The sequence below is a fragment of the Lichenostomus cassidix genome, chromosome 3 (assembly GCF_008360975.1).
Source record: "Lichenostomus cassidix isolate B80296 chromosome 3, HeHo_3.0, whole genome shotgun sequence".
Taxonomy (NCBI): Eukaryota; Metazoa; Chordata; class Aves; order Passeriformes; family Meliphagidae; genus Lichenostomus; species Lichenostomus cassidix.
The window spans coordinates 87872649-87891417 of record NC_139483.1 but is presented as its reverse complement, the minus strand read 5'-3'; the positions used below and the strand labels follow the sequence as shown (position 1 = coordinate 87891417).

The window sequence follows — 18769 nt, the reverse complement described above, 5'->3', positions numbered from 1 at the left end:
AATTTAACACAGAAGGGGAAAAGAGAAGCTTTTTCTGAGTATGTTTCAAAATCAAAAGGTGTTAAATTGAGAATTTTTTGAAAAGCTACTACCATTATACTAACATCAAGTGCCTCATCCTTTAAGTATCAATGTAGAGCTACAAAGTACTCCTTTCTAAAAGCAGAGGTGGGGAATTTTAAATGACATCTTAACTGCTTGGCTAAAAAGAAGATACTGAGAGTAGTGCTATCTAAAATGATAACCACTAGTGTCAGTGAAGTGCCAGCTTTCAGCAAGGAATGAGTGCATTTCGTCAGGAATGGTCGATCCTGCTGCCATTAAGGTCATACCTGAACATCTCACAAAGCAATCGACCTAAGAGGCCATTTGCAAACTGTGTGCTGCCTGAAGGATGCACAGGAATCAATAACTTCAGGTTTCTATTCTGAATTATTCATTCAGTCTTTGCTCAACAAAAAGCTGTTCTCTCTCTCTCTCACTAATGCACTATCACTACAACACAGTACATGATTTTGAACACTGGGCTTTAAAACTGGAGTTTTCAAAAGCATTTTGTCCTTCTACTTACAAAAGTCTTCTTTCTAATAACACCTTTAAAAGTGACTTTTGGGGCAACTAATGACTGTGAAGGGATACTGCCCATTGCTCCCATCAGCACCAAGGCATGGTCAGCCAAGAATCCCAAAACCCAACCCACCCTGCAGGTGGCACCAAGGTGGCAGGGCTCCCTGTCAGCGCCAGGGACAGGACAGCTGTCCCTCTCCAGGGAGCTGCTCAGGCACCCAGAGACCCACAGTGCTGCTACAAGGTCAGTTAAGAGGCTCTCTACAATCTTACCTTCCATGAAAAGGAAGAAACAATTTCCCTTGGAGGGAAGATACCTGGGTGTTGGCTGTATCACTACCCAGTCTCTGCTTCCCTTGCCTTTAGTCCTATTCTCTGTACATCATAATTTCTGATAAAGAAATTTAAAGTATTTCAAAATATCCCATTTAATCTGTCAGGACTAAGATCTGGCACTACAAAAATATTTTAAAATTTATTTGAAAGAGAAAATCAACAACAAAGAAGAATTTATCTGCTTTTATTCCATTTTCATCATCAGCTTCTTTCATTTTCTGACCTTTATCTCATCCTCCACCTGTATTTCCCACTTGCCTCACCATTTCATTAAGTTTTGGGGGTTTGAATTCAAAGGATGCCAGGAAGAATTTATGGGCTTTCATGGAAGCTTGATTTCTCTTTGGGTGCTTTAGGACCATGAGAACACTTTACTAGAATGAAACTTGCAGCCACAAGTTTCCCTGTTCTTGTCATATCAAGGGTTACTTACCGCTCTAGCAAGATTTAACACCTTATTTCTACAGCGGCATAGCAAAACCCTTGCTGGAAGCAAAGGCTGGTTTAGAGAAGAGAGGAGATCTCTCCTCCACCACCATGCTATGCTGGCATGAGAGTTCTCCCTGGAAGCTCATACCAAAGCAGCAGGCAAGTCTAAAGTCCAGTATCTCACCTCTCCAGTCTGTGTGTCAACAAGACATAAAAGATAACATTTAAACTGGAGCCACACCATCAGACAGCAAACAGTAGCCTTAGCAATTCTAATGCTCCAATCAGCCCTCAAAAAATCTGTTATCAATTAAAAAAAATTTGCAGCCTTTAAAAAATGTAGTGACAGTCCACTTGACCTTGAACTGTGGAACTCAAAGATAACTTAAACTTAACTTAAAGTTGAATTCTGGACATAACATATTATGTACCTGTCTAAAACTAGGTATCTCAAGAACATGATCAGGAAATATTTCTGCAACGGCTATGTTTCTATTTTAGCAAAGCATACAACCTGCTTTACTAGTCAACTAAACTGACAAGCGACTAACACTGAATTTTAAATACTGCTCACTTACACACTTTGAATCCAATGCAACTAGAGATGGGCAACAGACAGCAGAAAGGTAAATATTTATCAGTCATCTTGTTTTTGTGGTTACTCAGTGAATCCCATAAATCTAGAATTTAATTAGAAGAGTGAAAGTAGGCATCCATGCCATTCACCAACAAAAGATGGTAACTCGTAAAGCTATCATTGCTGCTGACCAGAATAAAACCCCTTGAATACAATGCTATAAAGGCATGAAAGTTCACGACTTTCTCAAGGACTGCAGGAGAATAAGAGATTAATTAGGATGAGTAAGGAGGGAAACAAGCAAGGACATGTGAAGAGAGATGAGAAAAGAAAAAGAGAGGGGAAAAAACAAAAGCAGGGGACAGAGAAAAGAAACAGGAGAAAGAAATAAAAGAACACAAATAGGATGGAAAAAATATGGAATTAAAATGTGATCCATCCCCATGCACAAAGTGGGGTCATGTCTACACACATGGTCTGGTCTTTCCCAAGATCTCTCATAGCTTTCATGATCATCTTCATCTTTTCCACTTCTAGTTGAACCCTACACATGACAGATAAAGCACACTGATTTCCTTCTACAGTAAGTGGAGCAAATGCATTTCTAGGATACAATTCATATTTCCCTTAGGCAGATACTTTGTGGGGGGCATTTAAAATGGACTGTTCTCTCAGCTATCTACTAGAGAAGCCTGGGTAACCAGCTCAAATAAAGCTATTGAGATGCCTGAAATGAGACAATTTCCACCTTGATTTGTCTGAAACAAGTTATTGTTTCAGTGAATAGGCAAATATGAGTTGCATATGATTTGCATTAAATATAAAGTAGCTGAAACTGAGGGCTCAAGTTCAAGTTAGTGCATTGACTAGGAGAGGTCCACTGTTTCTGCTAGAAATGCACTCATTTTTTGTGCTATTTTTTCTACATTTCCTCCATGACATAGAGTTTTCTAAATATGCCCTAATGTCTTAAGACAGAGAATATTTGAAAGATTGATTTTTGTTTCCATACAAGTCACTGTTCTAGAAACAATGGTCTAAGAACAGAAATCTGAGAACTGTATCACTGCCTGCTTTCAAACTATTTCCAAAAAATAAAGTTGAGTTGCTCTATAAATTCCAAGTTAATGGAAGAGCTATATTCAAACTATATTTGCGTGAGTTGGCAATACTTAACTTGGATTCTAAAGTGAGCAATCCGAGATGAAAATCAAGGCCAGCAATACACACAGTCAACACACACCATCTGTCTTATCTATCTGTATCTATACTTCTGCAATCACCCAACCCAGAACTATTTGAAAATGAAGGCCTAAGGCATTGACCTTGGCAAGCAAGGCAAAAGGATTTAGCGTGAACTCTTTACCCTCATTTCCTTACGGGTTTAGAGTCTAAATCTTTTTTAAGCTACTCCCAAGAGGTTGTCAGCATGGCAATGATGACTGTGCATGTTTTAGAAATGTGTAAAATGATGCTGTATAGAAATATTATTTTCAGTACGCTGCTCTTCTGTAAAAAAAGGCACTGTTTTTAATTTATATTAAAGGATTGCTCTTACAAAAAGCTTCAGACAGGCTTCTCCACATCCCACAGAAAACTAAAGCTGCATTTTTAAAATGCATCTTTAATACACAAAAAGATGAGTAGCCCCTATAAACATGACAGCAATTACCCTCAATTAGATGAAGAAATGCCTGATGGTTAATTTGGACATTGCATTTTACTGCCAGAGTACTGGCAACCTTCCTGGATGGTTTTTTTTTTCTTATAATCTAATTTGTCTGATGTATTCTACAACAGATATGCTTCTTATATTATAAACACGAGGTAAAATTCAGAAAAGGAAGGCTGCAGACCTGCCTTTTGTCTTTTCTCATTAGCAAGTAAAAGACTTCTGCAGGGACATGGGGCCACTTTGATATTTCAGGAATACAAGGAGAAGGTTTCTGCATAGAAGGGATCCTTGGAGCAGCTGTTTCTAGATACAGCATGTTTCCCTTGGGTCTAACAAATTGACAAAGGAAAACCTACTGGTAGGAGCTGTTCTGTGACTCCAGACTCACCCTGCCCACAGAAAGGCTGTATGCTGCACAGAGGGTGATGGCAGAACCACTCCTGATGGCTCAGTCATGGTGAGAAAGACCAAAAGACCCCTCTGCAAGAGAGGTCTCTTGCTAAAGGCAAAATTGAGCCCAACGTCAGTTCCAAGTGTGATTAGTTTCCTGTGTCACACCATTTCCAAAAGCTACATAAATTTCAAAATTTAAAAAATGTGAAACAAAAATGTCAATTTTAAACATCCACATCCCTTTAGAAATTGTCTTCTGTTTCAGTGTCCAATATTGCTCAAATACCCACAAGAGCAGTCACAAGAGAGAAATAACGAAGTTGCTCCCTAAAAAGCTCTGTTTTTCTCTAAATATGTATACAAGGAGATCTTTCCAACAGTATCTGAATATTGCACTCAATTAAATCTCAACTCTGACAGTTTGCACATGAATTTTTATTTAATGTGACTCTTATATGAATTCAACCTCAGAGTAGTGGGGGGGATATCAAAGCAAGCTATGTCAAGTAATTATGCAATCTGTTTCTCCAGAGAAATGTCTAGGCTAGACAGCTGGCACTGAAATAGCAGATTAAATTTAGAACTGAAGGGCCATGCAGTGAAGGTGAACTCACAGCTTTTAGTTCTCTGTCAACTGAAATCTGTACTTGTTGTTAAAATAATATATTCTGTCCCTGAAGCAAAGTTCACTGCTATTCAAAAGAAAGATATTGAAAAGTGACTTTTGCCCCTAGAAAGACTCTGTTTCTAATCCATGAAAAGCATATTGATGCCACAGGATGATCTAGAGATCTCTTTCCCAAGGTCATTCCCCTGTCCTCAACATGGTACTTAAAATATTTTTTTCTTCATTTGCCTTAGGTGTGGTACTACAGCCATGACACACTAATTCCAGAAATGAGCCAAGCCTTACAGAAACAAATCGTGTCTCTTAAACTTTGACTCATTCTAATTTCAAACTCAAATACTCAATTAGATCACCTTGGGCAGCATTTCAACTCCCCCATGACTCCTCAAAGGCAAAGCACATGCATAAACCCCACAATTTAAGATCTTCTTTATATGTAACAGAGCTGCATCCTGAAATCAAACACAGAGTAAAAGACACAATCACTGCTGTAATATTCAGTCATACAGACGTGACAGAAGTAACAACTGACCTTCATGAGATGCTGATTTATCCATTTTGTGAATGTCTTCTTCTGTACTTTGTCACGCTCATCTACAGGTAAAAAGGAAAAACAAAAGTTTTAACACCTCTACAAATGATGCAGAAGATTTTTTTATTAAGAGCTTTATAAAAATAATTTTCTAATAAATTTTAAAAATTTAATAGCCTGCAAAAGCTTCAAAATGTCTAATCAAAACAATAGCAGAGAAATTTATTTTTTCAGTACATCACAGCATGACATGAAAAGCTTTCTAGAAGCTCCAGCTGAGTTCCTTCAGGGAAACAGCCTTTCCAGTATGACAGAAGCCTCCTAACAAAAATCTAACTGCCTAGGAAAAGTCAACTGGCACTGGAAATGTACTGAAAAGGTCATGGCAAACTTTTAAGTGCTAAAAATGCTACTCAATATAATCAAATTATATAGAGTCAATAAATAAAATAGTCTAAATCAAAATAGTCTATATAATCAAATTATTACTAAAATGTTAGGCAATAGAAAATCTGTTACGATATGAAAGCTGACTTTTTCAATCATTATGCTTTTCAGCTGGAATAGCACCCTTGTTCATACATACAAGAATGAATTACAGCTTCAGTCAGGGAAAGGACTCTCTTTTAATCCTCTATAAAATAAACAGGGATGTCCACTAACCCAGATATGGGACCCAGACATTGCCATCAGTTTGCTCCCTGGCATGGCAGTTAGCATCAATGATTGCCCACAAAACACTGTGGAGAAATAATAAAAGCAATACACTCAGGGTAAGAAAGCATCCCACTTATGGGTAGGGAGCATAACATGTGTTCTACCAAGCCACACCGGTGAAAATCTAACCACCACTCTAGCACAAGAGTTATCTCCAGTTACCTGTGCAGGGCCACAGGCAGCACAACTGCTACAGAGCTCAGCCACTGTCCCAGAGCTCCCCAGAGCAGGAGTCACAGGGCATTAGGGCTGGGGTCACTTGTGCAAGCCTAAAATAGCAAGAGCCCTTCAGCCCTGTACAACACAACTGCAGCTGCTTCACTGACTGAGGCTATTTGCAGTGTGGCTGAGAAGGAGCAATGAGCTCAGGTAGCAAAACAAGATCCCTCTGTACCTACAGCCATCCCTGAAAGACTGAACCAGATCCTGTATGTTGTATTAAAAAACACTGTTTTCAGGTTAGTGAAACATACCAATAAATTAAAATAAATTCACAGGTCTCTCAAGGACTTTCAAGTCTCTGGTGTGATACTGAGGTTTTTCAAAAAAGCATGACATTATACAAGAGTCCATCCTGGGCCAAACTGAGCACCACATGCAGTTCCTAACAGTAGTGAGAAATTAGTATTGGGGGAACAAAAGCAAAAACAGAACAAGTAAAAGCCTGTGAAGCCTTTGCACAGTCCTCTCTTATGTGACTCACAGACTTCCTACATGCTCATACATATCTTTGCATTTAATAGTCATAGATATATTTTTTCTGTTATTTTTTCCAAACCTTTTTAACACACCTATAACTTTTATAGCCACAGCTCACTGTGGCAATGAAATCTTCAGGCAGTATGTGTAGAGTACTTGTACATTCAGCTCTGTACAGAATAGTTGCTGTTTTCTAAATGCCTTTTCCACACTGCTCAAAATCTTCTAAGCTTTTGGAATATGCTTCTTTCCCTACTTCACAGCTCTACAGTCTCTTATTCTACTAGCAGACCCCAAAAAAAAAAAAAAAAAAAAAAAAAAGGGAAAGAGAAACTAAAGAGCAAAGCTGTACTATTGAAAAAAATCTGGCAGATTAAACCTTTTGCTATATATATATTTCCCTATAGCCTTCATCTAGCAAGACACCATTTCTGACATAAGTTATTCATCCTAATAAGGTGGAAGCTCTGATTTAGTAGATTTAGAGAACAGAAAATCCCAGAAATGAAAGAATTCCAGAAACACTTTCATTTTTAACTATTCCAATATGGGCAGCTGTTTTAAAAAGAACAGAAAGTTTCTCAACTGCAGAATTTCACAATGTGTACAATGTGTCTTTTTTCCTAAGGTAACCTCATCTCATTTTGACTAAGTACACAGAAGCTTACATTTTCGGAAATGTTACTGTGACAACAGTTAAAAAACATTAGAAGTTGGAAAATCCACTTCCTTGTATCTTGTTAGAATACTAAGTCACTATTCATTTCAACTCTATCTTCAACTAAAATGCTAACATACATATTACACAAACACTCAGAGAAAAATTCTGTAACTGACAGACCCAAAAACATAAAGAAGAGGAAACCTGACACGCGTTGTGTTGTGAAGAACACCAGGATTAAAGGGGAAAGAAGTCACCAAAATACCATAACTGTGATTTTAAATCAAAAAAACAAATGCTCCCAGAAAAGCAAATGCACACTATGAGAAAAAATACAGCACCACAGTGTTCAGCGTGGTCGAGCTCAGAGCAGAACACACCAAAATAAACTCCCCAGAAAAAGCAGGAAACAGGTAAATGACTACGAAAGAAACACCAGCTAAAGTAGGAATCCCACAGAAAGCCCCTTGGGAGAAGCTTCCCCCCAGAGAGCTGTCCCTGTCCCGCAGGCAGCCCTGCCAGCCCAGCTCCAGACTGCATTACTGACCCATGCAGCACATGATTGCCACCAGCTCGGCACTCTGCTCCTTTTCATCTTTAGCACACTGGCTCATTCTGCCCTTCAAAACTTCGGAGCTTCTTTTCTTTTCAGGGAAAGGAGAGCCAAGGAGTGAGTGACCAGGGCTTCTCCCAGCTGACATAAAGGAGTAACACCCCTTTTTTAAAAAAACGGGAGCAAACAGCCCATGTGCTGTCAGAGAAAGCAAAACTGTGAGCCCCGTGGCTTTAACTCACAATGAGAGATAAATTAAGTATCTGTGGTTTTTTTAACTTTTAAGTGCACAAATACACATTTGAGTATAAATGTTGAGCTTTCCAAAACAGGCAGTCTGGTTCTTCCCTCTACCAGCAGTGAGCAGCAAGGAAAGAAAAGTCACCCTGAACCCCGCAGCCAGACTACTCATTAAGCCAAGGTAATTTAAGAATGCAGGTGAAGCAGGAGTTGCAGAAAGAAAACACATAGTCCTAAATAATCTGATCTGTAGATCATCACAATAAACCCTCCATGGTTAATTAATCAGCTTGTCTGCTTTTACCTGCAGACATTATTCTGATATAACAGACAAACTCAAAGTCTCTTATGCTTTATGTGCCGGGAAAGTACCTCAGCAAAATATTTCCAGTCCTAATAGACTGACAACCTACTTTATGAGCCTACACGATAACACAGAGGCATCTAAAGAGGTTTCAGATTAGAACATTTGGACTTAACAACAGTTGCTGCAACTAAGGTCGCCTTCTGTGAGTTTTTGTCATTCTTCAATTCCAAGTACAATTTCAGGAGCCAGGTCCTTTTAATACCAATACTCCCTTCCACAAACCCCTAAAAATTACATGGCTCACAGCGTCTGGAAATCAGGACAGTTTCTCTGGAAGTCCAGTTCACCAAGAGGATTACACCAAAGGTGACACATGGTATTGATGCCTTTTCAGTGCTCCGCTGGGGAGAATCACAGAGCTATTAGGTTGGAAGACTTTTATCATCATAGAGTGCAACAGTTAACAAACAACTGCCAAGTCGACCACTAAACTATGCCCTTATGTCCCTATTGATATGTCTTTTAAATACCTCCACGGATGATGATTCAATTACTTTCCTGGGCAGCCTGGCCCAATGTGTGACAACATTTCCGTGAAGAAATTCCTCCTATGTCCAACCTGAACCTCCCCGGTACAGCTTGAGGCCATTTCCTCTTAGCCTGTCACTTGTTGCTTGGAAGAAGGGTCCAATCCCACATTGCTACAGCCTCTTTTCAGGCAGTTGTAGAGCAATAAGATCTCCTCCGAGCCTCCTTTTCTCCAGGCTAAACACACGCAGCTCCTCACAGGGCTTTTGCTCCAAACCCTTCACCAGCCTTGTTACTCTTCTCTGGACTCACTCCAATTGCTCTGTGTCTTTCTTGCCGTGATGAGCCCAGAAATGAACACAGGATTTGAGGCGTGGCCTCACCAGTGCCAAGAAAAGGGGACAATCACTGCCCTGGTCCTGCTGGCCACATTGCTGGTGATTCAGGCCAGGATGCCACTGGCCTTCTTGGCCACCTGGGCACACACTGCCTCATAATCAGCTGGCTGAGGACCAGCACTCCCAGGTCCTTTTCCACTGGGCAACTTTCCAGCCACTCTGCCCCCAGCCTGCAGCTCTGCATGGGGCTGTTGTGACTCACACGAAGAAGCCACTGAGTGTTCCCCTCTACCTGAAGGCAAACCTGGAATCTCTGAGCAACCACACCAGATGCCACTAGCTTGAAAGAGCAGAACAATGCGCTCATCTGCACACTGACGTAAGGAAATGCAAAATGAGCACAGGAATACTAACTCCTCATTTTCCAGATGAGCTACAGATTTGTATACTGCTTTCTTCATCCTAATGGTGACAGTATCAAAGTCTGGAGTTCCTACACCTAGTGACAGACTTAGAAAAAGAAATCTCATTTTCTTAGGCAGCTTTTGGCATTGCTAACTTATGTTTGCTTCTCTGCTGATATGTGTTTGCCTGCATGAATGGCCAGATAGTCAACAGGTTTTTCTACATTTGCCCAGCTATTTACAAAAGCCCTGATAGGTGGTTTTCCTATATTTATATAAGAAAATTCATTTAATACTCATATAACTCACTTATATTTAAGCTCATATACAAATGCACTGGTTTTTCTACACATATTGCAGCTATTTATATTACATATATTGTTCAGTACATTTTTAGGAGACTAATTTCTATAGCCTAGAAGAAATGCTACTAATTTAACGAACAGTTATTCAAAATTGCGTTTCATGTTGTTGTAGAATATGAAGCACCAATTCATTCATCTTTTTTAAGCTCTGAACACAAAATTAATTTCATTATAGGTTTTCCTCTGGTATTGTTAACATTCCTTCTGTAAGCTAGACACTGTTGTCTCCAACATCACACTCAGAAAATGGAGCATAATTAATGTATGGTCTCTTGGGAAAACATTTATTTTAGGGCATTACCCAGAATCACAAAATATGTAAGAAATAGGAAACATCCAATTCTCCAGTCTGTGCTAAAATGTCCTATCTTGGAGGCTCCTGCTCAACCAAACTTCATCTTAACTTCCCATAGGCCTTCTATATCTATACCAAATATTCATTATTGCTCATTAATTAGGAACTGGGGGACATTCCTCAAACTCATCACCATCTGAAACAATCTCCAGGAAGGTAAAATCTCAGCTCAAACAAGTCTAGTTTGAAAAGTTGAAACTTCAGTTTTTTCCACAGGGAAGGGTTGAATAACCTCACTAACAGGTAATCACCTTTCACATAATTAGTGAGTATTCTTAATTAAGCTGCACTTAAACTACTATTACCTAGATGAATTTAGGAGCAAATAAAATAGAAGTCCTTTATGAAAGTGTATGAGTACTGACCAATGCCATGAACTGTGTGCTATTGCGTCAAACTTCCATTAAGACACACAGCATTTAAAATCTTACATAATTTAGCGATGTCCTTCCCAAAACAAAAAATATAAGTATCTTTCCTAGTGTAAAAATATCAAGGCCAAATTACCATCTGTGACACCTCTGGTAAGGTCCTGTAGAAATGCTAAGAAATTCTGAAAAAATAATCTTAGGAGCTAGGTGTTTGCGTATATCCAACCCCAATACAGTAGTCAAGATAAATAAGTCTACAAGTGTGATAGTTCCAGCACCAAACCCAAACCTCTATAAAATACTTAACCACTTAAAGTGACAGAGAACTAGAATTGCAATGTACATTTGGTATTTGCCATGAAAAATTAAGTTGTTGGCCAAAGGATCTCTAATTTCTTGTTACCTTTACCTTCAAGAGTGCTGGGTAAACATGACAGTTTTCTCACACTAAGCTGATGTCAGAATTCAGCTTCTTTGTAGGTATTTGTTTCCTCTAACAGAGAATATTTTGCTACAGACAGTGCTTTATGTTTTATATATCAAAATAATACTTCATGCATTTTAATGTATAATGGTGCTATTTTTAAATCAGCTGTTCTTGAAGAGTAGGAGACATCTGTCAAGCTTAAAAGCAACATTTTATATTTTACTCCCTCTGCAATTTTTTTCAATTTGATCAGCTTCCCCTTGGATTTATTAAATCAGAACTTGTAATATTTAATTTATGTCTCTGTTGGTATTCATGTGTCAGAACAGCTTAGGGAATAATGTTAACAGTTTGTAGGAACTTGTCTTGGAGTCAACATCACATTACTTTTTCGTTTTTCAGAAGGACTGAATGGAGGTCTTGTCAGCCAAATACAAAAGAAGTGGATAACTAGAGACAGACTGGTAAGGTACACAGTTTAAATATAGAAGAAGAAAGACAGTATGGGCATGGAGCATGGGAAAGACATGGTCCATACGTGAGAAGGAAGAACTCCAACTATATATATATGTATACATATAATTATACATACTAGATATCTGAAATCTCTTATCCAGATTTCTCTTAGACATAAGATTTCTCTTAGACATAATGATGTGGTTTCACCCTGTTGAAAGAACTGTTAAAAAAAATCCCAAGAAGCAGCGGGACAGACAAGCATTACACAAAGCATCATTACACATAGGATATATCCTACTATTTAAGAACTGCAAGCAAAAATGAATGCTGTTAGGCATTCACCAGGCACAAACTCTTGAAATGTGTTGTTTAATTGAGGTTCACTTAAAAATGATGAAAACCTAAACCCCACTTTTAAAGTCTTATTAATTCAGGTGAAATCATTTAATTTCTCTTTCCCACTTTCTGCTTATTCCAGCCCTTCTTTCTTTATGACAAGCTTCAAGTCATCTGGCTCAGGGATGGGAGGTTTCAACAACCACTTACATGGTCCACATATACACAAAGAGGCATGGAAGATGCTGTGACTGCATATATACAAATGCAGCTTTTCAAAGAAAAAGATGAGGCAAAAGGAGCTACTTTCTCACTATGCTACTCCCACATATCTGAAATTTGCAATTGATGCAGTGCCAGAGGGGAAAGTTGGGTTATGCAAGAAAAGTTTCCAACAGCAACCATAATAACCTAAGGGACAGTGTTCACATCCAAAACATTTTTTATTTATGTTCAAACTCCTGAAGAAAAGCTTGCATTATGTGCTGGTGTTTCCATCACTGCTTGCAATATTTTTAACCCCCCACCACCCAAGGATAGGAAAAGTCCCACTGGATCATTCTCATATTGATACCAAGGCATTCACTACCAGCTGCCATCAGAGGATGACACTGGTGAGGTGAAACTGAGCTTCCCAATGCTTCTCACAGTCAACTGCTACCCTCACACACAGAAAATTGACAAGTGGCATAATCTACCCTGTGTTTCTCCAGAAAATGTATCCCACTCAACTGCTGCCCTCTGATGAGGCCTGCACTGATTTGGCAAGGTTCTTTCAAAAGAGTGGCTCCTCTTCTGCATTCTCCAAGCAGGAACATCACTGACTCCTATAAACCTTCCCTTTATTTGTCATGTCGCATCAGATATGCACCAAGTTATGGAAGAATTTCAAATTTACACCTATCCTGAGCTTTGCATTGTTAATTTAAATAGCAGTGAAATGCAAACTTCAGTTTAGGTCTTCTCCTCATTTGTCTGGTTGCTCCAGTTAGTCTGTGGAGAATTTAAGTCTCTCTCCAGTTTCATTTACTCTGAAAACCAATCAAATCTCTTACACATTGGGATGAAAGGTCATATCACAGCTGGTCTGATTACAAAGATCAATCAGAATAAAAAGTTTTGCCCATTTATCCTAAAATCTGATTCCCCTTCATGCTCTATTTTTATTACACCGTGAACTGTATGCACTAAGAGCTGAGGATGAACTAGAAATGACATGGTTTTCCTTGAATTTCAGTAAAATAAGACCAAACTCAGACATCATTGCAAAGTTAACAGCTATATTTTACTAAGCCCCCATTATCTTTTATGTCATTAAGGTTCAGCCTTCATTAAATAAAAAACAATGTTTAAAAATCACTGATATTTTTTAGAGTATTTTTATTTTCCTTTCACAAAACAGTATTGGAAATTTTACTTGCCACATCATTTATGTGAGTGTGCATTCAGCTATAAAAATGCAAATGTTTCCAGAAAAAATGTTCTTCAAAGAAATGAGCAATGTAAATTGTAGGCTGAATGTGAACTAAATTTGACAACAGACATAAATGCATCAAAACTGGCAAGTCTTATAAAAGATAGAGGAAAACACATAATAAAAATTACAAGAACTGAAAATAAACTGGGAAAATTCAGCATTTTTTTTGTATTACATTCAGTCATCACTTAAGTGGGCTTCCCAGTGAAGTTGTCTTGAATGCAACAGCTGCAAACAGAATCCAAAGACATTGCCTTTTCATCTGTGCTTTACTTGATGCATGTTTGTTCACCCAACTCCAGTGACCCATTTCAGCAGCTTCCCAGCCTTGCAAGCGAAGCAATGAAACAAAAGTGCAGATTGATTCATGCAGAGAAGACTCAAAATATTATAGAAGTTTAAATGTTGTGATCTGGAACAATACTTATCTTTGAAATTCTGCAGTTCTTTGTAATTAGGTACCAGGATATTCTGTTTGATTATTATGTCTATCCATTAAAATCTGAAATTAATTGTTTCATTAGCAGTATACTTGCAGTGAAATCAAAAGACTTATGAAATAAAAAAAAGTCCTGTAATCTGTTCTATTTGCTCTTGTAAAAGCAAAAGACAGTGTTGTGTCTGAATGATATGTTGCTGCCTTGCTGTAAAAACAAATCCAACATTTAGACTCTCATGCCCACAACAATCTGTTAAGTCATTAGACTGGCTTATCAGGTTATCATACACAGACTCAACAATAAAATCATACCATTAGCTGCAACATCCCCTCCAACTGCACACGCACCAGTTCATGCTTTGTTTCTTACACAAAAGACACAATTCTATAAACAAACAAGTAAGTGGAGTTCCCTGAGTCTGTGTAAGGTACAGATCCAGCAGAAAGAACTCCAAGAATCAGCCAGGAGGAGATTTCTCTGGAGTCCAGGGAGCTCAAGCTGCCCACATGGCTTGGGCACACTTGCCTCCTGGACACATGGAAGACCTCAGACTCCTGCTGATGGACTCTGGACATCCTTTAACAACCAACTTTTGAGTAACTGTAGTAATCCAGTTGTACCTTGGACCACCAATGCACACTCCAGGCCACAGACTTTTCAGCTTATGAACAACTGCTGTGGCTAAACACTTTCTGGTTTCCACAGCAGCTGCTTCCCAAGTGTATCAGCTCATACATGACAGCATGAATGTCATACATGTTTGATTAACATCAACATAATCCAGACTAACACAACTGATATTAAGAGATATTTACTAAAACAAAAAGACTGAAGGCATGACACAGAATAGTGTTTTATAGTTTGCTAAAAACAAAATAAAACTTTTTGATATTTTGGAGGTCAGAGCTTAATCTTAGGTGCAGATGAATGAGCCATCATAGAACTTCCGTTGACTCTGACAGAGCTATGACTACCTCCAAAATCAAAATCAAGACCATGTGCAGACAAAATCATACAAAAAATCTGAACTATATGACTGACTCATTTGGCATTTAAGCTTGTGATATTCTGCAATGCACCACACCTCAACCCTACAAATGCAGAGGAACATGAAACCACAATAGGCAGCAAAAAATGCTTATGGTCCTAAAAACATTCAACAATTTGCTAACTGCACACCCATCTGGCTGAATGAGAAACTGCACTCAAATTTTCACTCAGAGCATTTTCTGCCACTACTCTGCATCTATGCTAGAAGCAGGATGAAGAATTCAGCTGTGTTACACCTGAAACACTGCATTACAACTGCAGGCTTGCCTGGCTTTACCATCCTATCCAGAAAATGATATATAAAAGTTAAGCTACTAGAACAAGAGTGATACTTCTAGCATGATTTGCAGGAATGTAAATTAAAGACTTCCACAATTGTATGGAAGAAATATTGCTATATCTCTATGTGTGCACATAGATCAAAACCAAGAGGAATCCCAAGGAATGACTTCAAAATTCATACAATCTCATTCAGCCCTTTGGCATAGTTAAGTAGCTACTTCAAAACTAATCAGAAGGCAGACATGAAATTAAACTCAAAAAGCATTTCCTCTAGTGTCTTCCAGTCCCAGTAATGAGTGTTCCAAAAGATTTAGAATCTTAAATGAAACAAGGGTCCCAGCTCCTCAAAGCTGATAGCTGAAGAGTTAAACAAGAAATCAACAACAGATACAAGCAGACCACAGGAAATGCACCAGGAGATAATGAAACGATAGTGGTTACCTAGAAGCCTATTCCACTTACGAGGGAAAAAAAGAAGTCAATAGAGCACTCAACTTTCTTATTTAGGCATTTAAAAAACATCATTAATCAATTCAGATTAACTGAAGTCACATAAGAAAACATTCTTGCCCTCTGAAGCGCTACAGAGCTCCATGTCTAGTTCTTTTGTGCCCAGAGAGTCACAAAAGTCCTGGGTAAGTACTGCACTAGCACAATATCCTGTGAATAAAACTCCCAAAGATCAGTGATCTTCCGAAGTATTTCCTTTTGTGCAGACCTCTCCCTCAAGCCCTATAGCAGGACACATGTTTAACAAAGAGCCCAACGAAGCAGAACTGCACAGATGGTAACTAGCAGTACTGGAAAACAATCACGAAAATAACTGATTTCCAATGTGATTCAATATTCAGTACTATTCTACTTCTTCCTTCTGAATGAGAGAGAAGGCCCATGTGAAAATGTCACATCCACCTACCAAGACACATGCAGCCTGCAAATAGTGCAACAAAAAACTCAGTAGACAATACCTTGTCCTGCAAAGTCTGTCATAGCAGGACAGACTTTGACCTTGACCTGTGGCTGTATCACCCCATGTTAAATTATCCCTCCAACCAGAATTTACACTAATGAACAAAAAAGTCTGTGTGTTTGATGTAAGGACTTTAACATCACAATTGCCTGCTTCCAACATTGTTTAGGCCACACAAGAACTTTGCCATGAGATAAGCAAAGAATAGACTGACAACTCCACGCCTGGTGGAACCAGGTGTGACTAGCACATCCTGGGCAATGCATCCAGAAAAAAACCCCACTGTGGCGAACTCTGTGAAGAAGCAACTGCTCACATGCCTGTCACCAGTCAAATGAAGATCACCACAAAGCATAGGACAGATGGCAGCTGTGATCACCAACAACCACTGAAGTCCCCCTACAATATGCTTCTGTAGACACCTGAAACTTGGACTGTAAATTAAGCCACTGCGACAGGAACTTGAGATAAGAAAGGTGGTATTATTGTCCAAGTGTTATCTCAAGCCTAGGGGGAGGTAAACAAAGCGGAGGCAGAAGAATGTCTCACTGATAATGGCAGAATTTATGGGCCACAAGGAAAGCCAACTCAGCAACTGTGCTGAAGGCAGCTGTGACTGGGTAAAGGTAATTCCAGAAGTGGGAAATCACAACCACTGACTCACAATCCACTAACTCAAAAGATGAGAAAGACTGAGCATGGGATTAATTAACATTAGCCAATAGAATAAGAGAAATGTGTAGCTAATGAGCATTAACTCCTTTGTTTGCTAAAATGTATAAATAACGAAAAGTTTTGAACTACCATGGGACTCCCACCAACAGCAAGCCCGGGTGAAGGAGGGCCAATGGGATGGCACTGGATCCATGAGTGGTAGCTATCTTCTGCTTAATCTGTCTTGCTCTCATTCTCTCTCTTTCCCCTCCTCCGTATTTTCTATTTCCATCTCTCTATCTAATATTTACTGTTAAATAAAATCAGTATTATTGACTTCAGCATGTGGTTTCATTCGCATCTTAATTTGGGCACAAGCAGCTCTCACTTATCCGATCACAACATTTGGTGGCTGTTTTGGTGGTTAGGGTTTTTTTTTTTAAGTGATCAGTGAAGTTCTGACACAAATTAAAAATGGGTTTCCACACCATCACATGACAAGACAAGCTTATATATTTTGAAATGGTGATCCAAATTTAACAGAAATCCCACACTGGAAAGACATGTCTAACCAAACAAAAAAGGCTTATGAGACTAAAGCCTATTTCATGAATCCAGTGCAAACTCAGGTCACAGCAGTAAGCATCACTGCACTAAGAAAACTGCAGGCATTTTCCTCAAACCCCCGGAAGCCAGTGGAGATCTATGCTGACTTTGTGTATTTCTACCCTTTGATCAAGTCATTCTGCTTTGCTTTTTATACCCTCCCTTGGAGAAAAAGCAGTGGGATATGTCCCAAGAAATCCATGTAAAGGTCCTGAGAGAAGAAAAGACCCAGAGCAACATTTCCTTTGCAAACTGTTCAGACAGCCTTTCAAACCCTGTGCTTGCATGACTGTAGTGACTCCAGAGTGCTGCAGAGCAGAGGAACCAGAGAGAGAGCAGCAGTGTTTCCATGTGACACACAGAGCCGCTGAACAGCAGAGTCCACAGGCCCATTTCCTCAGTATCAGCTAAGACTATGAAACTTTAATGTAGCATACAAAGTGCATGAATATACTCACTAACAGAATCAAGAGAGCTTGAAAAGAGAGAATACAAGCAGAGATCTGTGCTGCTACATTTGGCTAAATCAGTAGGTCATTCTCCCCACTCTGATCTTCAAACTTTGATGCACTTCTATTAAAGGAGAGTAATTTGGTTGCAATGTGATGTCAAAATAACGGGAAGAATCAAAATAATGGGGCATTAAAAAAATATTAAAAAAAAAAATCTCACCAGCTGATGTTTACCCCATGGATGTATATGATACTGCTCCTCATTCATCTCCACCAGCACACTCACTCGTTGTTCTCCCTTCAATTTCATGAACAATAGAAGATTCTCTTCCAAAACAAAGAAATGTAAAAATAACTACTAGGATGTTTTCTGTGTTGTAAGAAGACAAAGAACACACACACGGTCTGAAACCACTACCAGATTTCCAGAAATGTATTGTCAACTCACATAAAAAAAGAATAATGTATTAAAATAAAAAGTATGCAAGCCAATTTAAAGACTTGACATAAAGAACATATTTTATTTTTAGCACAAGTGCACAATAATTTGAAAATTTCATTGACTGCTTTTCTCAATTACCACACAAACATGAAGTAAATACTTTCATTGAGTTGAACTGGTTTGTGCATATTGTTTCACTGGGAATACCTACAGCCTTAATCCACCTCATAAAAACTTATCAGCAAAGCATTTTTTCATTCATGTAAAGAGAAGCCAGTTGACTGTGCTGTCATGCTGATATGTGCAAAATGATCTTTAGTAGAAAAACAGGAAAATTATTAAGGACTGACATGTGACTGCTTTTCACATACAGGGTTGCCATATTGAATATAGAGCAGCTATACAGGATATACAGCTGTACAACCATCTGGAAAAGCAATGGAAAGCAACTGCAAACAGAATGCTAGCAGTGCAGGGGAGAGAAGTCTAGCTGGGCAGG

At 38.8% G+C, this 18769-nt stretch overlaps 1 protein-coding gene across 7 annotated transcripts in view; it reads right to left on the bottom strand.

Annotated features, from left to right (window-relative positions):
- The window catches only part of DST (dystonin), a 295384-nt gene that overhangs the window by 202179 nt on the left and 74436 nt on the right, over positions 1–18769 (bottom strand). For all 7 annotated transcript variants that reach the window (XM_085056610.1, XM_085056616.1, XM_085056608.1 and 4 more), the window contains one exon: positions 5138–5199. In XM_085056610.1, coding sequence (XP_084912736.1) covers positions 5138–5199 — 62 coding nt within the window. The remainder of the gene's footprint in view (positions 1–5137; positions 5200–18769) is intronic.